The following is a 20,482-nucleotide window of genomic DNA, read 5'->3' on the forward strand; positions in this document are numbered from 1 at the left end:
AATGGAGAATCGCGCTCCGTGAAAACGTCGGCGCTTCAAAGTAAATCTCGGTATCCGGCCCTCTTCTGTGGCTCAAAAGCAGCATGTGAGCAATATACGACATGAATAAAATCATCCTAACTTTGTCTGAAAATTTCTTTCATTAAACATAATTAAATTGTACACATCTAAAGGAAAAAACAAACATAACAATATTATAAGCAGCCAGTAGGTGGCGATAATGCCACGGCTAATAATTAACACCCGATACGGCACATTAAAAAGAAGAAGAGCATTCCAGGAAGTTCTATTCTATAATGAACTCTGTCGTTTTGAAGTTTTTGTAGCACACTGCTGAGCTGGTTTGGGACAGATCGGGTTGAAGGACATGCCTTTGTTTATTCAGGACAGAGCAACTGATCGCTTCAGAACCACAGCGGAAGTGTTCGGCAGATACCCACATTTACAGGTTTGTTTCTTCCCCACCTGCTCATGACTCAAGGTGTTGATGGTCACACTTACATTACTGCCGCCTCTATAATGAAACTGTTTTGACACTAACAGACAATGTTTGCATGGCACCATTAAAAATAAGTGATCATATACAAAACGCCTCTTTGAGATATTGAGATGCTTGGCTGGTTTTATTATCAGTTTTCAAGCGATTTTATGTATTCTCTAGGTCTGGATAAATATGGTAAAGAAGGGAAAATGCAGAAAAAGGTTTCTAATTACAAATGATCTGAACAAATATTTAAATATTGTTTAACTGTTGCACCTGTTTATCCATCCTGTTATCTATCCATTCATTAAATAATTCCATAACCTAAAATACCTTGTAAATGCATTCCATGTAGTTCAGTCAAGTTCTGTTTATCGCACCAATTATATATATATATATATATATATATATATATATATATATATATATATATATATATATATATAAAGAGGTATCCGTTTAAGGAATTAAAGCCAATAGCTGCAAGTCACGGATTTTCCAGCAATCCCTTCTCTTGCAAGAGTTTAGGGCTGTTAAACACACATGCCTTTGCAGCAATCACCCATACTGGAAATGGTTGAGGTGACTGAGAATGCAAAAACTTTCCTTTTTTGTGGCACTAGTGGACTTTATTCATAGTGTTTCAGACAGGAAATGCACAGAGAGAAAAGTGCAGGGGTAGCATGAGCAAAGCAAAGGCTCTGAGGTCGGATACCAGATCCTGGATGGCTGCCTCAAATAAATAACCTCCATATATGGGGCTCTTGCTTAACCGCCATGCCACACTCCACCCAGAAAAAATAATTTTGACAGAAAAAAAACCCTCCAGCTCAATCTATCCAGCCATCTGTCCGTCTATCATATATCTCCACCAATCTTATATTAGATCGGTTTAACAGATTCTGTATTTGAAGCTAAGCTGCTGCAGAAAAATATTAAGTATATAGCTACTCAACTACTGTTCGTGTACTTTTAAAAAATGGGTAAAAAGAAATCAAAAACGTACAGAATCAAAGCAGAGAAAAACATGACGTTTTAACCATGAAAAAATATGTAGGAAAGCCATACCTATTTGTTATTTTTCTAAAATTGTTCAAGAAAAGTAATTTTTGGATGTAATATGGAATTACCAAAACAAAATTACAATGAAAACGTATAGCAATCAAATAGAATTGCAAGAAAGACTATTTCTCTTTGACAAATCTATTTCTGAGTCATCCAAATAAAAAAAAATAAAAAAAATGCATGGTGTGACTAGAATAAGTTAAGTTCAGGATGCTTACTTTTTGGGGGGAAAAAAACTGTTTAATCTTGTTTGACAGGAAAATGCGAAAGCGTTTCGCTCCAAGCCACTCGTTGAAGTAGATCCAAAGTGCCTTCTGTACGTTCAGCAGAGAGAGTTTGCAGCAACGACGCCAGCAGACAGTGAGTACAGCGACAAGAAGCAGAATCCACTTTTCCTCTGTGTATTGCTGAGTAGAGGACCTCTGTGAAAATGGTCGCATCAAATCACAAACATCCCAGCTGAGCGAAATCCAAACCATGTTCCTGTATCATCCAAATAATAAACCATACGGTGCTCCTATCCCTTAACCTTTTTTTCACATTTTTACTGTGCAACTGCATAAATGTATCAGACAAACATTCCCAGAGAAGTTAAAAAAGTGTGCAAATAAGTAACAATTAAAATTTTGCTAATGTCTATTTGCAAACTTTTTAACTTCTCAGAGACTGTTTGTCTGATACATTTATGCAATTGCTCTGTAATCTACATTGTACTATAAAGTGACTGCTATCTGTCTTTTGGCTCAAACATTTAAATCTCATCAGCTGTAAACAGGTTTGACTTCACTTGTGTAACTTCCGACTAACTTAGGAAAAAAAAAAAAAAACAAAATAAGTAAATGAATCATCTTTCAGATGATCCAGATGTTTATCTTTAGAGTAGTTTGACAAAATATTTTTTCTAAACATATATTCAACATTGCATGCTATAACTAAAACAATTTCCTGTTTTTGGGATCGGAAAAGACTCATGAAAACCCAAGAGGTGCATTGGCAAAAGAAAGTCCTGATTTTCCCAAAAAATAATCTTCTGTAATTGGAAGTAGCAAACAAGCTTAAATCGAAGGCAACTGGACTTTCGCTCAGTTTGTATGAAAACGTTTCGACACCAATCCAGGAGAACTTCAGGTTGCTCAAGTGCGAGCCAGCAGAATTGAATTGCATAGAAAATTTCAGCACACTTTTTTTTTTAAATTTTTAGCTGTACAACTTTTAATTGCTATTCATTATACCCCCCCCCCCCCCCCCATTAAGTTGGGAAGTGGTCAAAGTGTGAAGAGGTTTAAGGGCTATTGACTATATTTTCTTCACCAATGGATGAAATGATTTCACACCTACTCCTTCCTCTCTGTAGTTGAAGATCTGCGCTTTCGTTTTGTGTGCTTTTTAGAACTTGATCCTTATAGTTTCTCCCGCTCTGGTGTAATCTTCCACAGACTGTGTTTCGGTCATTGGATCGGATGATGCCACCACCTGCCACTTGGTCGTGCTGCGACACACTGGTAACGCCTCCTCCGCCGGAGTCGCGCTGTGTCTGCCTTCAAGTGAAGGGTCCGCACAAGCCGCTAAGTTCTTTCTCTTCTTTTGGAGGTAGTGGAGCCGTCTGCCTCGCTCACTGCGACGGCTCCAGCACCTGGTCTGAGATCCAGCTCATTACGAAAGCCGTCACATCCCTGAGTAACGTCTGTGATGGAAGGTGTGCAGGAGCAAATGTAGAGTCCATACTTTCCCGTTCACAATATGGTTTGACTGTCTTTGACTTCTCACTTCTAGATTTGAGCTGCATCTCGTTGGCGGGTTTAACGACGACGCAAAAACATCTCAAAAGCTCAGCCTCAGCATACTGGGTATGTTCCTCCATGAGCTTCTCTGTAGCGCGTTGCTCAGAGACGAGAGTTCAGACTTCTCACGTTTTCACTTTATAGCGGCGTTCCAGAAACTGGAGGAGGAGATTCACCTGGAGACATGTTGCATCACAGGTTTGTATCCGTTTTTATGTCGTTTGTTACATAGTTTCCAGGTCAGGGTTCTTTCTAATGAAACTCGTTCTGTTGTAGAGATGAACGACGCGGTCGTGAATGGAATCCATCGACCGACGGTGTATGGGATAGGTGAGTGGCGCGTATGGTTCAGAGACGCAAGAAACAGATTTGAACGTGTTGGTAATACGCTGTCGTGTGATTCCGTATAGGTGTAAATGTTAAAACAGGGGAAGTGTTTCCTGCCTCCTTCCCTCACAAAGGACCTGCGGAGGAGCTGCGGTCAGCACGGACCTTCACCGGAGGAGAGGTACCCGGGGCAAAAAAAAGAAAATGCAACCTCAAATCAAGAATAAAGACGGCAATTTTCCCCCCACTCCCCCCCCCCCCCCCCCCATGCAGAGGTTTAGGTTTAGGCTTAGAGACAAACCCCTAAAGATTAGGTTAGGCCATGGAAATGCTTGAAGATGAATAGAAGTCTATGGAAGTCAAGGCACAGTCCTCACTATGCACTTTAAACAAGGGTGTGTGTGTGTGTGTGTGAGTGGTGGAATACATAGGCACAAAACACCTTTTCAGATTTTTTTTTTTATATATATATATATATATATATATATATATATATATATATATATATATATATATATATATATATATATATTATATAAAAAAATAAAAACTTGTATTATTGTCCTTGCACTATGCCATTATGCGGCACGTTGTTTTGTTCTGTCACATAAAATCCCAACAAAAAACGTTGCATTGTTGTTACGTGACAAAACTTCTGATAAGTCAAGGATTATTAACAGTCTTATAAGCTTATTACTTATGGACACATCTTTGCTTTTAGGTTATTGTTAAAAACCCACTTCGGTTGTAAATGTAGTTGTCTTATGATTCCGGTGTTCTTGTATTTGTAGCCATTGTCTGATTTTAAAGGGACCGAAGCTAGATTTAATTTTCTTAAAACGGCTGTTTGTTCCTTGCAGATGGCCGGCATTTACGACTCAAGTCGTGGGCTTGTTGAAATCGGACCATGCCACTGGACCCCCGACATGGACATTGCCTTCTGGTTGTCACAAAGTGATGACACAATTTTAAAGGTAATGTAATATCTGGGAAGTAAGGAGCCTCTGAAGGTGATCGGGACAAAGTCTTGAGAATGAGTGATTTAAAGACGTATCTTTAAAGTTATTTTTTTCTTTCATATTGTAGTACCTGTCCACGTCTCCAGAGGCTGAACCGCCACACTTTGTCCAGCACATGAAATCCACCATCCAGTTCCTTTTGTCACACCCAGACTCTGACAGCCTGTTCCCAGGGGGTCAGCCACAGCTCTACCGCCGGTCGGAGAGCGGTGCCTGGGAGAGACTTGTCCAATCATAAGAGGCCTTTTCATTTCTCCAACTGAACCTTTCAAGTGTATCTGACTTTTTATTTTTTTTATTTTAGCTCCTCAGCTCAAGGGAAACACTGTGACCCCTTCTTACCCTCCACTCAAAAGTATTTTATCCAGAGGAGCCCTAGTTATGAACCAGCATTTCATCAACGCCGCTGGCTGATGTGGATAAAGTCAAGTTTCGTGTTAAAACTTAACCCTGCTTTAAAGTTTTAAAGTCTGCTTTGTTCCTTGGTCTTAGCGAGGCTGTTAGTCCTCTAGTTTTCTCTAACAAACCTCCGAGGCCTTCACCGAACAGCGACATGTATACTGGGTTCCATTTACTCATAGGAGGACTTTATCAATTAGGTGAAGTTTGGTTGCTCTGGGTTTTAGAAAATAATTGGCCTGTGTTAGAAAACAGATCATTATCCTTCCACGTCACAGTGATGCTGTACTTTATGTTGGTCTGTCTGCCTAAACGAATCAGAGCTGCTTTAGCAAGACACGGCGCGTCAGCTCTCCCGGTGTTCTGTCGGTGTAGCCTACCCTGTCAGTCTGTCGGTGTAAAACCAGCATACGTTTGTGAAGCGGTGCTGATGGTGCTCGTTGGAGAATACGGTTTATGAAAGAGACCGCTGTTTTGACAGAGTTTGACGCGTTGACTTTCGATCTAACAACTCGATCCGACACCCTATGGAAGCCACAGTGAACGATTAAACAGGAAATGAAACGATGTTACGGCTCCACTTGCTAAAAAAGAAAAAAAATGATAGAAAACCTTCAATGTACCTTTCTCACAAGGCATGCAATCAAGTAATGTGTGATTGATACGCGATATAATACACGTGAACCGCTCTTAGTTGGAGGAAAGCTGAAATGGTGAATGGAATTTAACGCATTCGCGCAATTATGCGGGTTTCATCGCAGCGCCTGCGCATTAACGGAGGGTGTGCCGCTCCCATGGGTACGGTGAACCGTCAGGACACCGGCTCTGCTGACGATACGACGCATCCACGTAGGCAAATCTGCTCGATTCTGCTGCATGGGGTCATAATAATAACCTGAACCTAGCCAGATGACTTTCGCTCCGCCTAGCTCCACTCATCCATCTGGAACAGATCCATAGGAATGGCGTTTCAGAAGGCTGGGCCTTATCAAAAATCTTTGCATATGATTGGATAAGCCACTTGTCTGTCACCTTTATCGACGTGCTATTTCAACCACTCACACCGAAGCTAACCCGTGACGCTGATGAGAGCGACGCAGGAAAAAACAAAACTTTTTTTTTTAATGTGTTTGCGGCTCTAGTGGCACGCGTTTTATTGACAGTGAGCTGACAGGAAGAGGGGGGAAGACAGGCGGCAAAGCGCCGCAGGTCGGAGTCGATCCCGGGCCGACCCGTCGAGGACTAAAGGCCTCCTAACATGGTTCATGCTAACCGCTAACCGCTCCGCCACGGGCGCGCCCCGGATAACAAAACTTGCCAAATCCGGTCGGGAGAAGGGTGAAAACATCGTTTCCACCAGCAAAAGCCTTCAGAGCCGTTCTCTGATGTTCTTTTAATGAAACAATATTAGGTAGATTGGACAACACGGAAGAAATAGCAGCATCAATGTTAATGCTTGCTTCCTCGATGCGAGCCGCCATTGTTGTCTAAATCAAAACAGTCTCACGTCACGGTCGCTTCTCCACTGCGTCACATCTATGAAACTCCAGACCTGCGTCCTGATTGGCTGGACAATAAAGTTGTTTGGAGAAATCACTCTCTATGGGAGAGGTCCCAGATGGATGCGAGTGGAGCTAGGCAGAGCTAAGCTGAACGAAATTCATCTGGCTAGGGTCAGGTTATCATAATAATAAACGTTGGTTTAACTTTGCCTCAGCGTTGTCCTCGTTTTACACTCCAGCCCAACAGGAGGCAGGAGGCCTGTTGCACTCGCTTTTGTTAAGGCTTTGAAACGAGGGGCTTTTTTGCCACAACTTTGAAGCGTGCTGTGGTCTCTTGGTGATGAGTGGCACGTTTCCTGAAAACAAGCGCACCTTAACTCGCCTCCTGTGGTGCATAAAACTTGTTTTTATTTTTTCCTTAACTGTTTTTTATTTTAACTGAACCGTGAGACATGTTTTCCATTCCACGGAAACTGGGTCTACTTGCTCCAGTGGTAGTTTTGGCTTATGTTAGCGCAGTGTGAGAATGGACCGTTTCTGCTGCCAAAACATCCGACCCTCGAGAGAAGCGTTGACCACACAGGATCTCTGAAGAGAACCGCAGGTATTACCACCAACAGCGTCATTGTAAGATCATCCTTTCAGAAAGCCAGCTAACAATCGTCTGTGTAGCAGAAGAGTCGATTTAAAAACACGTCTGCATTCATAAACCCTTAACAATATGTACTGTTCTAAAGTGCACCAAATGTAACTTTTTGCTAAGTGAATTAATTACAGGTGTTCTGTTTGCTGTAACAACGGTGTCCGAAATAATGTTGTTAAAAGGTTTAAAAAAATAAAAGATTATATTTTTCTGTTCAAATGTTCCTTATCAGATATAGTTGTCTGTTATGGTTGATCGTGTGCTCCTGATCATGATGTACGCTTGGGGATGAATGTGTTTTGTTTTAAAAATGTTCACATGTTCATGTCCATCAATATCTTCTGTTAAAAAATTATGGGAGGCGCGTTGTGGCTGAAAGCAATAAAAATATGAGTTTAACTCTAAAGACACGGCCTTCTGATGATTTGTTTTTTTTCTGAAACATCGTAGGCTGCTTTAAGCATTGAGTGCATCTTGAAGACGCACAGATTCTACTCTTCCTGACCAATTCAGATTTTCAGGGGTATTTTTTTGCGTTTTCTGTGGACTATAATACAAAAAGAGGGGAAAATGTGTCACACGTTCTGTGATAGGAGTACTAATAGTTTTGATATTCCCAGAAAATTATATTACAGTTATTATCCCCATTTATCCATCAAAGCTTACCTCCCCAACCTTTACTTGTGCTTTTTTTTTTTTTTTTTTTTTTTTTTTTTTCAAACGATGTTAATAGGATCAAAGCACATGCTGTTGAATGATTGGTCGGTGTGTTTTCATTTGAGACCAGATGTTTACACACTGCATGAAAATACACATTGGTTTCTTACTGTTTGACATTAAATTCAGTTGACCTTATTTTGTTTTTAGGTCATTCAGATGTTTGCATACATTTAAATTGTTTAAATAGAATTTCCAACTGTATGACTTGGTCAGACATTTTGGGTTTCCTTCCACACGTCTGTTTCAGTTCTGACCCGTTCCTCCTGATACTACTATTGTAACTAACTCAGGTTCACTGCCCTGCTCTCACACACCTTTTTGTTTTTTTTTAGCTCTGTCAGCAGGTTTTCTATGGAACTGAGAACGGGGCTTTATGATCCAAAGGCATTGCTTTGTTGTAACTAATCTACTACTGTATGCTAAGGGTTAGGTTTTTTATCCATACTTTACCTTCCCAGCAAATAAACGTCTGACTTTAAAGAAACTAAGAAGAAAATAGTAAAATAATATTAAATTTTTGCCATTTAGCTCATAAATCTGTTGGTATCATATCTAAAACAGGAAACGTTTAGTCTAATGTCAGACAGTGAGGGGGGAAAACGGCTGTCTTTTAGTTTATGGGGATTGTTTGAATCAAAGAATGTAATACTTAAAAAAGAAAGAAAACACTTATTCTTTGGCGTATTTGACCTGCTGCTCACAGATCTGAGGTCATCTGAGGCCAACTGACTGCATGGTGCATCTTTAAGTGTAACCTGTATAAGCTGTGAAGTTTCTATGCATCTTGGAAAAATACCTGTAAATAGGACATATGAAATATGAAGGCCCCCTGTCAGAGTTTCCAAGATAAAGTTTAAAGGAGTGGATTTAGGCCCAAAAAAGCATTCTTTTCAAAGTTTCTGATTGTTAATATTGTAATCATTTCATCACACAATTTAAGAGTTTTTGTCTCATTTATCAAAAAATGAGGTACATGCAGTCAAAGTGTGCTTGACCATCTGTATTCACTCACTCTCATTGTTTACTTTTACATATTGGCTGTTTTCTAGGAAATATTTCGGAAAAAATGCAATACATTGTACGTTAAAATCAAATGAAAACATTTCCTTTAATTATTTCATTGTTTTGTGTTGCTGCACATCAGCTTAATATGGATATATGGAATCAGTCATCCTTACCCGTCTAAGTCAGTGGCCTATATAGGGTTGCCAACTCCTTTGAAAAATAAATAGGGGACACTTTGTGGACAGCTGTTGTCTTCCACCCTACTGACATGATAAAGTTTTTTTTTTTTTTTTTTTTTTGCCTTTTCTTCTTTGTATGAAATGATTTTATAAACATTTACCCAAACGTTTATTTAATTTATTTAATTAAATATATTTTTGTTTCCAAATATGAGTCAGTCCCTTTTTTTCCCCAAGGGTCAGTTGGCAACCCTGATGTGATGAGTCACTTGACAGTTTAAAGTTATTTCATGACAGACTACTTCAAATATATAATAGTAAAATATTTTTGATTTTGACACGCAGTGATTCAAAAATATTAAGGATTTGACGTTAAATTATATGATTAGAAATTATTGACGCAAATATATTTGTGGAAATGTTTTTATTTTATTTTATTTAATATAGCCTATTCTTAATTTTATCGTCATATCTTTATTTATTAAATGATGCATTTGGTGGATTATTGCACTTTTTGGCCCACCCGACTCGAAAACTGACTGGAGAAATTTCTGTAAAGCCCTGGAAGCGTGTCCCACCCATTCCATTTTTTTTACGTAAGGTTTCCTTTACGTAAGGTTTTTCACGTAAGGAGCATACGCAGCAGAGGGAGGGAGCCAACTGGAGCCGGTGGAAGGCAGGCGGTGGCTCCCGTTCTTCTGAGCACTAGAAGGAGTTTGACAAGCAGGGAACCTGTACTGTGTGACATTACTGTGGGAGATGTTCGCTATTTTTTGATTATTATAGTGATTTGTTAAACCTTAAAGCGGAAGCGTACGGCTGCGTACGTTTTTTTTTTCTTTACTGATGCTAAGTCCTCCAGGGAGAAGGAGAGAAGGGAGAACGACGGTTTAACGTCCCGTTTTTAGCTGACTTCCAGCCCGAACAACGACGCCTTTCACTCCCCTTCATGTTGGGCAACCCGCCGCCAGCGCAGACCGAATCATGCTGCAGGCGTTTCTGAGGCACGTCCGCCGCTTCCCGTGGGTCACCAATGTCACGCTGTACGGCTGCCTGTTCGCCGGCGGGGACCTGGTCCACCAGTGGTTCTCCGCCAGGGACCGAATGGACTGGAGGCAGACGCGCAACGTCGCGGTGGTCGCCTTCACTTTCCACGGCAACTTCAATTTCTTCTGGATGCGCCTGCTGGAGCGCAGGTTCCCGGGCAACTCCGCCGGGATGGTGATGAGGAAGCTGTTCCTGGACCAGACGACGGCGGCGCCGCTGGCCACCAGCGTCTTCTACACGGGTCAGTGAACGCACCACCGCCCCTCCGGGAAGGGTCCTGCGCTGTTAATGGTTAACCTGACACACAGGACACGGCGTGCTCCTCTCCTGGGCCCCGGCACGTCCGGATAAGAATAGTTTGAGGTCAGGGAAGACAATCTCGGCTGTGATTGACAGCGCTGATCTTGAATTAAAAGTAAATCTGAGATCTGTTTACAACCAGCTTTGTTTTTGCGCGGAAGATCGGAGAACCCAATGAACCCTTCGTTATTTGTTTTAGAGACATCTGAGGAGGCTTTCTCATGATTTATCCCTTGCTTTTTTCCTCATGTGACTGTAATATAATTATTATTAATTTCTTGCTTCTATTGCCCATTGTTGTTGGTTGCTAGAGCTGGTCCAGATGAAACATCATGGTGTCTTCTTCTTTTTCATCCTCTGGTTTCTCTTCCAGTTCAGTCCAATTTGGTACCAACTGTGTAATTAATATATATATATATATATATATATATATATATATATATATATATATATATATATATATATATATAAGGCCCATTTCAGAATTGCGGGTACATTTCAAGTTTAGATAAAATATGATTTTTTAAATTTTTTTTTTTTAGTAAAACCTTTTTTATTCCCATAGAGAATACTTAAAATGTAATACTTTCAGCATTTGCCAAGCTTAAACATGTAATTAAGATTTAAAATATTTAATCTGAAAATCATTGTAGTAACAGTAAAATCTGTCAACTCTGTTGCAGACAAATTTAGGGTAAATATTTATAGTTCTCAAATGTAATACATTTTAAAACCATGTCTTTCCTAAGAGAACTTTTGTCTTTACATCCACTAATTCAACTTTAAGTTTTCTAAGATAAAGACTCTTTTTTTTTTCAGGAGTAAAAACGTTGACACATTTAATTGGAAAGTTACCAAAACAGTTTGCATTTTCTCTAAATATAGCTCCAAAAATGAATTAAATGCTTTGAAATTTCATGTAGTGAGAATGTTAGTTATGACACAGCCTCTGGTTAATTTGTCAACAATAATACATTTTTTTTTTTTTTTTTTTAAAACAAAACGTGGTGAAACAGAGTTGACAGTGATGTGAACAGAGTTGACATGAATAACAGAGTTTACAAACCATGCGTAAAAGGCCAAAAACTTTAACATTAAAACTTTTTAAATGTAGAAATATTGATACACGCGACAGTCTCTCTCTCTCTCTATCTAGCTATCTATCTATCTATCTATCTATCTATCTATCTATATATATATATATATATATATATATATATATATTCGGTTCTGAATATTCAAACATATTGTACTGAATGTGACTAAGGTCTAGTTTGCTCCCCTTACACACTTGTAGACTACTACCCTTAACCCCCGTCACAAAGTTTTTTTTTTTTTTTTTTAACTTGCCACCTCTCCTAACTTTTGCAAACTGATCCAGACTTCTCTCAACTGGGAATCTTGGATAAAAATCTGTCAAAACAAACAAACAAAAAAATCATCGTATGTGTCCCCAGCTTAATTCTTTTAACAAGAGATGCTGATGGTTCAAGAATGTGTCTAAAAGGGACAAGACCAAGACCTGATAGCCTCTCCTTAGTGGGGGGGACATTGAGGAATTTACAGAAACTGTTACTTACCGCCCATATGTGTTTCACCTGATTTGTATCTCGTTATTTCTTTGTATATACTCTTCATTTTTATAGTGACTTTTTATTTTAGACATGCCTTTCTACTTTATTAGTTTGCTTGCACTGCTTGCTTTTTTATCAAGTTTTCTTTAAATTATATTTCTAGACGTACACCTTTTGCTTTGTCTTGCTGCTGTGACTATTCAGTTTCCCTCTTGGGGGAGGAATAATATAAGTCCTATCTTTTCTTGTAAGTTTGTTCGAGGACATCTGTGTCCTTACCAGGTTGGCTAACGCACGATTTCGATAATATTTCGAGAAACGGAACGCGCTAATAATAACGTTTATTACATTTAATAAACCCCAGACCGTGTTTCAGTTTCGTCCACTTGTTCTGACCAGCTGTCTTGACCAAGATCTTCAGAAGATCATTGTAGCTATTCTGTGTCTCCATGAAAATCACGCTCAGCAAACTAAATGACTACAGGCCTGTTTTTTGCAACATCTGTAATCATTAAATCCTTTAGGAGACTAGTGTTGGCTGACCTAAATAAGACCATTGGACCAATGCCTTCAGCGGAAGGTCGGGGGATGAAACTATTACCTCGGGGCCGCATCATCTTCTCGCAACATCTTGAGCTGCCAGGTAGATACGTACAGATCCTCTTTACACTACAGCGGTGCTTTAAATATCGTCATCCCTGATCTCCTCAATGATAAACTCTCTAAGCTTGCTGTTCCTGTCTCTGCCTGCCACCTGACCAAGAACCCTCTGAAAGACAGACAACACCTAGAGAGACAGGGGATGCTCTGCAGCCAGAACCTGGACAATGTGCACAGGTGCTCCTCAGGGGCGTGTATTCGCCCCCCCTAATCTTCTCCCTTCGCACCAACGACTGCACACAACCCTGCTTAACTTCTTTTCCTTAAACTTAATCTGTCCAGGAGTCGTGTCTGTATACAGGACATTGGTGGCACAGCTGGCAACACGGCACTAAAGTGACAACTTGGAGCTCTACTTCCTGGTCCAGTTGGTGCTGTGCTATTCAGCCTCCCAACAAGGCTGTGCTTTGCCCTTCTGTATTAGTCTGGCTTAGTTTTTGAACACTAAATCTGGCATTACAATTCTGTAAAAAAAACATTCTGGAGCGCTACAGGAAACAAAGTTGTTCCAGTAACCCCCATCTAGGAGCTGCATGTTTCAGGGACAAAGAGAAGAGCTGAGGGGGGAAAAAAAACTCCTCTGACCCATCACACCCGGGACCGTTTGAACTGGCGAGGCAGGGAATCACCTAGGGCTGGGCAATACGGCTCAAAAATAAAATCTCTGATTTCATTAGATCAAATCAGATGAATTGATTTATTTTTCTTTTCATTTCACAAAAATAAATTATTTTAAAAACTTGCTTTTATTTCAAGCATTTTGTCCGGGAGTTGACCTGAATCAGAGGTGCAACTAAATGCAAGCTGTGAAACAGGCTTGTAAAACAAGACGGCGTCCCTGCCGTAGTAAACGATAAAAATATAATTAAATGTTTGCTGCTACTGGTGTGACACAGTGAGCCAAGAACAGGCTTCACTTCACTTGTGTAACTTCAAACTAACTGAAACAAAACTAAAAAGGAATTCATTAAAGTGTCTTGTATTATGGGTGGGGGAAAGTTTCCGCTTTACAATGTTTTGACAATATATTTCCCTAAACATCTATTCATCATTGCTGCTATTCTCTTAATGGAAGCTCAATAAGTCTGTTGGCAAAATAAAATCCAGATTGTCCAAAAATGACATCTTAATAAATTGTGAATCGAAATTAATCGATTAAATCGATCTATCGTCTAGCCCTACACTCTCCTCAGAGTCCTGCAAATGAAAACATACATGTTGACAAAATGTTGCACACGTTTGTGGCTGAATGCGTAATTATGTTCTCCTTATTGGAAGCGATCTAAGGCTACGTTCACACTGCAGTCTGAAGTGACCCAATTCCGATTTTTTTGCCCATATGCGACCTGGATCTGATCTTTTTATGACAGTCTGAACAACACAGATTGGGTTTTTTCAAATGAGACCCAGGCCACTTGGATATATGGTCCTGAATTCGATACGTATCTGATCTTTTCAAATGTGACCTGTGTCTGTCGCATTTATCCGACCTGTACGTCACCGATACTCAACAAACGTCACTATTCTGCGTCCTGCTATGCAGAAAGCGGGAAGAAAAACAACTACGATGAGAAGAGCAGTCAATGGAGGGAAAGCTTGAACGCTTTCAGTTCACACAGGAGATCACATACAAGTCGCATATATTTGGAAATGTGAACGACCACGCAAAAAAATTACACAAAAAAATCGGAATTGAGCATTAAGACCTGCAGTGTGAACGTGGCCTAAGTCGTTAGTTGTGTGACGAGGAAGCGCCGACACGAACCATTAAAATCTCTGAATTTGACTTTGATGCCTCAAAGTGCATCTAAACCTGTAGCCGCATCGATAGCTTGTTTTCTGTTGCCTCATTTGAAGCGTCACTATTAGAAAGAAAATAAATGGATGTGGATATCTGCTGCGTGCTTGGTAGGGAAGTTCTTTGCTTGAACGAGTTACGGTTCTTCAAGCTGCGGAGTCAAAACATCAACGCCTGTCATATAAAACCTGCCAGTTTGAGGAAAATCGTGAAACATGCTGTCGTTAATATATTCTACAGGAATATATCGATACTTCTGTTTAGGATTTGTTCGATGACGTGAGTTATTGTCTTTAGCAGTGGTTCCAATGATTTATCTGTTCTTCTGCTCCAACCAGGTGTCAGCTTTCTGGAGGGCAAAGAAGACATCTTGGAGGACTGGAGGGAAAAGTTCCTGAACACGTATAAGGTGGGTCAGAGCTGAAAGGTGTGAATTTGTATCATTTTTGTCCCTAGACAGGCTGAAAATTATGGCTGATGTAAACGTACTCGGTTCACTTCCGACTATCAGAGAAGAAGGGTAATATTTCCCCTCATTAGCTTAGGGGAAAAGCAGACTGCTGCTCAGGTTTGTGGGTGGTGGCGTCTGTTAGGACGTCGCCTTCCTCCACCTTAAAGCCTGTTTCCTCCATCGTTGTTCTGGACCCCTGACATGAAGAAGTGATTGGAGCGGAGGTAAAAGGCCGGTACAGCCGCACGGTTTGCTTTCCATTCCACAGCTTCTGCACGCGTCAAAAGAGTCGCTGTTCAGCACGCTGGCTTTCCACAGGATCAGGTTAACCAAACATCACCCGCTTTTCTACAGCTGGACCTCTGCTGATGTTTTCTACAGGATCCCAGGGAAATGTTGCAGCTGCGCAGTTCATTTCTACTTTGTTTTTGCGTAAAAATGAAGCTTTAAAGCGCTTTTGGATCCACTTCCCTTGAAGGCGGTGGGTACACTGCAAAAATACAGATAAAAACAAGACATTTTTTCTTTAATTTTGTGTATTATTCCTTGATTTGAGCAGGTAAATAAGATTATTTGCTAATGGAATAAGAGTTTTACACTTACAATAGGAACAAGTCATCTCCATCATCTCATTTCAAGTGTAGTTTATCTAATTATCTGATTTTAGGGGTAAAAATACTCATTGCATTGGCAGATAATCTTATTTATCTGCTCAAATCAAGGAAAAAAAACACCAATTTCAAGAAAACCTCACTAATTTCTAGTTATGTTTTTTCATTGTATTTTCATGGCTTTTGGAGAGGGCGACACTTATCAGTATGCCAGAGATGTAAGGGTCGGAGGGAAATTAACATTCACTAACTGGTAGATAAATTTACCTTTACCTGTGCAAACAGCATTGGGTTCCTTTTTTAAAAGCTTGTTTCAGTAAAGCTGTTTTAAAGCAACAGGGCAATCCTTTGCATACAAACGCTTTCGCTTTCAGATTTCAGGAACGTATTGAAACGGCAGTCAGGAGATCTGGAGCTGCTGGTCCAGAAATGTCTAGACTTTGTAATTAGTAACCGGAGGAACGCAGGGGAACGGGTTGTTTTTTTTGCCAGTGGGGACATTAAAACACCAGGAAGCTGCCTGCATGCACTTGTTTCCAAAAATGCAGGGCGTTCTCCTGCTGTACGCTTACAGGCATATTGATGCGCGCTGAACGATCCCTGCAGGTGTGTTGAAGTGACTCTGTTTCATTGTTTGGAAGTAAACTGGCGTCTGATCTTCTCCTTACAGACCGGGCTGATGTTCTGGCCCTTCATGCAGGTAATTATTAACATCCTGTGTGAGCGACTTTGTATTTGTGTGTGTGTGTGTGTGTGGGTAAGAAACAAAACAAAACCTTGAACTCCAAGGTTCAGAATGGAAAAATTCATGTTAAGCTTACATTTGCAATTAACATGTTGTTGATTCCAGCTAGCAAGAAGGTGGTTAACATCGGTCTACATATCTAGGAGAACAATGTGTCCTTGTAACTGTACCTAGTTACCTCTTCTATATATAAACGAACATGTAACCTTTCTTAAATCAACTGTCAGCATTGGAAGAATCAGGTGTACTGACATTTCTAAAAAAAACAACTAAAAAACAACTTATAGATTTAGTTCCACAGGAACAATAGCCTGAATTTTTCTCACTATTCTCCTTCTCTTCCATCATCGCAGTCAACCACCATTCTTCTACATATCGACATAAGAAATGTTCCTTTTTTTATTTTTTATTTAACCGTAAGCGTTGCATAAATCCTCTGGATCATGTCTAAATGTGGTCATGAGCGTTTGGACCTGAAAGCGTCCTGGACGCTTTCACACATGTATTTAACTCTGCCTGCTCCTTATCAGATTACCCTACAAGCAGATTAACACCAACTGGAAACAGAGTCTCAGAATAAACTGTTCCCAAACGTTACCTTATAACAATATTTCTAAAAAAACAAGTTAGCTGGACTTATAGTGCAAAGCTGTATACATTGTAGACCAGTTCAAAAATATAGAGAGTCCCAAAATAATATTAACGTAACTATCCTATAGATATAGAAGCTAAAATAAAGTCAGGATCAGTTATCAAAGTGAAAATGTGCCCAGATATGGGCTTGCATATTATTTAATGCTATTTATATGAAATTAAATCAGGATGTAGTTGGTGTAATATAAGCAGCAATAGTTATTCTAGCTGTTGATAAAGTGAGTTAAAATATTCATTATTACTGTTATAATATTATGTAGAACATTTATTCATTATTTTGTTTTAGATACACAGATTAAAGTACAAATGTAGAGAAATTCAGTGGTGCTTACTTACCTCTCAGCTCCTGCACATACACGTCCATGCAGCTGTGTTGTTCATCTCATAAGAGGCGTCTGTCTGTTTCTGCTAGTTTCTGAACTTCGCCTTGGTGCCCCTGTACGTGCGGACCACCTTCACCGGCTGCTGCGCCTTCGTCTGGGCCACCTTCCTCTGCTTCTCGCGTCAGACTGGCGACGGCACAGCCGGAGCCGCTCTGGCGTGGATGTTCCCACCCAAAGACGACGCGGCCGAACAAGCCAAAGAGAAAGCGGAGCCGAAGCTCCAGGTAGAGCAAGCGGCAGCATCCAGGAACGGGAAATAGCAGAACTGGCAGCCGTTCTGCAGGGAAGAGGACAGAGGGTTAGAAACTGGTCTGAAAAAGACGCACGCTGGGTCCAGGGGACAGACGCTCAGAGCTGTCCTCTCACGTCTCATGGCCTGGTTTTGCAAAAAGAAGCAAAAAAAACAAACAATTACTGCCAGACTCATGTGCTGAGTCCTCACTGATGCTGCAAACCTCCACCAGCTCGTTGAATGTCTTCAAACTGCAAAAGTGGTAAAACATACCAGGTCAGAGACAAGTTCACATCTTACTTATCCTCATAACACTTTTTAAATTTTTTTTTTATTTCATCAGGTTGGCATCCATTATTGTTCTGCTTTAACTCAACCAGGCGAGCGCTTTGCTCAGCTGAACAAATGTTGAAAACATTCGCGAGCACGTCTTCGGTTTCCCTCAGGCGTCGGGACGAAAACTGTAATGTCCAACGAAGCATCACTGCCACTGTGTGGAGCCGGTGGGGTTCGGTTAATTTGATCAGAACTTTTAAACCTTAAAGCAAACGTCAACATTTAGATAAGAGCCAGTCTCTACCGGCTTCACTTCTTTCAGTTTCCGTTTGCTAAAACCGGACCGGTTGTGAAGTTTATTACCATTAGTCACATCAGCCTAATTTCCCTCGCCAGTATCTTCTGGTTCCTGCATTTCGGAGCAGCGACACATTCCAAGAAGAGGTTGGGCTGTGGCCGGTTTTACCGCATTACGGAGTCGCCTTTCCCTCTCACAGCTTATGGCACCGAAACCGCCGGCTGATGAAGAATTACAGCTTCCCACCGTGGACTTTCTCCGTCCACCTTTTCTGCAGAGAAATTCCCCCAAACTCGTTCAGCTGCTAGATGGCATTGCGTACTGCAGGGGGGAGCTCATCCAGTCTGTGTTTTTTTTTTTAAACAGAAGTGTTGTTTTTAATCAGCTCAGAAAACTGCCTCACACATTTGTCAGCATTACTTGGACCCCCAGCTCCTGTTTTAACGGTGGATGTCGTCAATCAGCGCGATCTCTTCCCATCCGTCGTAATCGCTTTCCTCGCCAGATCTAAGACACGGAGAAGCCGACACACTGTAAAAATAGACCTAAAAATAAGATTTTTTTTCTTGAAATTAAAGTATTTTTCCTTGATTTGAGCAGATAAATAGGACTATTTGCCAATGGAATAAGATTTTTGCACTTAAAATAGAAACAAGTCATCTCCATCACCTTATTTCAAGTGCAGTATTTCTAATTATCTTATTTTAGGGGTAAAAATACTCATTCCATTGGCAAATAATCTTATTTACCTGCTAAAATCAAGGGCAAATACATTCATTTCAAGAAAATTTTACTTATTTTTAGTTCTCTTTTTGCAGTGCACACCCAGCACGTCCAGCAGACGGAGCAATTCACGGCCCCCGTCTTTTCCAGCGAGTTGCAGTTCTCTCTTTAGCTGCAAGCACAGCATACGCAGAGGGGATATGATGGGTAGGGAAGAGTGTTTTACCTTTTTATTACGTTGATTAGTAGAGAAGTCCAGATCCTGAACTGAAAATACTTTTTTTTTAATTATTTAATAACATCTGACTGAAGGAAAAAAGCTGGAACAAAGTTTTTTTTTTAAGCAAAAGGTGATGCAGCAGATTGTCCTTCTTTTTTTGGCTTTCATTTAAAGATAAAAAGAATTGATTGAATAAAACCAACGTAGCAGGATCAAAAAACAGAAATGTAAATGCAGTTTTGCTGACCTTTGACAAAAGCAGATAGAAAAAGATGCACGTGAATGCGATTACATCCTGTTAATGTCTTTTTAATAAATGAATAGGGGGCATCGCGCTCACTCCCTCTGGCCACACCCACACATTAATCTTCCACGCCACGGCGTCCCGTCTCATCTGGACCCGCCCTCGGATGCTACATCGGAGCAGGACAGGCGTCCCCCAGTGTGCCTCTCCCGGGTCGCCCAAAACACGCAGACCTTCTTTAACGAGTTAATTTATTCGGGTTCTGTTTATCCTTGCTGCACGCGCAGCATAGACTGGAATCGCAGGGGTTGAAATTCTGCACCTAAAAAAAGCACCAACGGCATTTTTTTCAACACAGTTTAAAGATTGCTGGAAGGAACGTAGGGATGAACCAGTGAAGCACAGTCATGGTGTCAAAGCGTGCCATGTCCCTAATATGTGTGCGGAGAAAAGCAGAGAATCACTGAGCTCTGTTGATTTGTCATGTTTTATACGGGGTTGTATTAGCAGGTACTTTCTTTTGGAGCAAAGCAACCCTTTGGTATTCACTTTTATAACATTCACACCGCTTTATCAGTGCACAGCAGATCATATTATACCCCCAAAACCTCAGGAAAAGGAAATTTGTCACGGCCCCTTTAATAGAAAACAGTATTTCTTTAGGCTCTTACCGGCAGAAGAAAAATATTGAAATTTTAAATCTGCTACTTATGTGAAAGGCGATTTGTGATTCTTTTCCACCCGTTTGAAGAAGTTTACTTGAATTTCAAAAAATGCTGCGCACTCGTTCCTCCACGTCACATGAGCGCATCATCGTTTCTTTTGCTTTCTTTGCATTTCTGCCGTTTTAACTCTCCAACGCAGCCGTTCTAATGCTTTCTGTCGACCTTCAAATGTTACGCGTATGAGGAGGTCTCACCTGCATTGTTTTTAAAGAGACACAACTTTAGATCCTGATTTTAAGTTATGCTACGACAAACATTTGATTTCCGTTCCTATTCCTGCTTGCATTACAGAAACATTTGCATCTCTGGTTTTTATAAGTGCAGAGAAGACATCAGCACCATTACTATGTTATTGTAACATTTCTTGTGTCTCTCACAACTAAATTAAGTTGATATGGTTGTATTGCTTTGAAAGGTGTA

At 40.5% G+C, this 20,482-nt stretch overlaps 2 protein-coding genes across 2 annotated transcripts; both read left to right on the top strand.

Annotated features, from left to right (window-relative positions):
* Positions 1-187: 187 nt before the first annotated feature.
* Positions 188-5,664, top strand: ntan1 (N-terminal asparagine amidase). Its single transcript, XM_012870152.3, has 10 exons — positions 188-448; positions 1,804-1,906; positions 2,983-3,048; positions 3,137-3,242; positions 3,320-3,393; positions 3,472-3,525; positions 3,604-3,657; positions 3,738-3,835; positions 4,515-4,628; positions 4,741-5,664. Exons 1-10 carry the CDS (start codon positions 368-370, stop codon positions 4,909-4,911), a joined length of 921 nt encoding a protein of 306 aa, XP_012725606.2. The 5' UTR covers positions 188-367; the 3' UTR covers positions 4,912-5,664.
* Positions 5,665-9,772: 4,108 nt separating this feature from the next.
* On the top strand, positions 9,773-18,030 carry LOC105931475 (mpv17-like protein). The gene is made up of 4 exons (XM_012870153.3): positions 9,773-10,409; positions 14,839-14,909; positions 16,233-16,262; positions 17,374-18,030. Exons 1-4 carry the CDS (start codon positions 10,106-10,108, stop codon positions 17,602-17,604), a joined length of 636 nt encoding a protein of 211 aa, XP_012725607.2. The 5' UTR covers positions 9,773-10,105; the 3' UTR covers positions 17,605-18,030.
* The last annotated feature ends 2,452 nt before the right edge of the window (positions 18,031-20,482 follow it).

Source organism: Fundulus heteroclitus, chromosome 5, assembly GCF_011125445.2.
Source record: "Fundulus heteroclitus isolate FHET01 chromosome 5, MU-UCD_Fhet_4.1, whole genome shotgun sequence".
In the NCBI taxonomy this organism is placed as follows: domain Eukaryota; kingdom Metazoa; phylum Chordata; class Actinopteri; order Cyprinodontiformes; family Fundulidae; genus Fundulus; species Fundulus heteroclitus.

Coding starts and splice junctions, on each gene's coding strand:
- ntan1 (XM_012870152.3), top strand. CDS start 368: ATGCCTTTGTTTATTCAGGACAGAGCAACTGATCGCTTCAGAACCACA. Junction 449..1,803: donor GCAGATACCCACATTTACAG/GTTTGTTTCTTC, acceptor CTTGTTTGACAG/GAAAATGCGAAAGCGTTTCG. Junction 1,907..2,982: donor AGCAACGACGCCAGCAGACA/GTGAGTACAGCG, acceptor AATCTTCCACAG/ACTGTGTTTCGGTCATTGGA.
- LOC105931475 (XM_012870153.3), top strand. CDS start 10,106: ATGCTGCAGGCGTTTCTGAGGCACGTCCGCCGCTTCCCGTGGGTCACC. Junction 14,910..16,232: donor AGTTCCTGAACACGTATAAG/GTGGGTCAGAGC, acceptor TTCTCCTTACAG/ACCGGGCTGATGTTCTGGCC. Junction 16,263..17,373: donor TGTTCTGGCCCTTCATGCAG/GTAATTATTAAC, acceptor TGTTTCTGCTAG/TTTCTGAACTTCGCCTTGGT.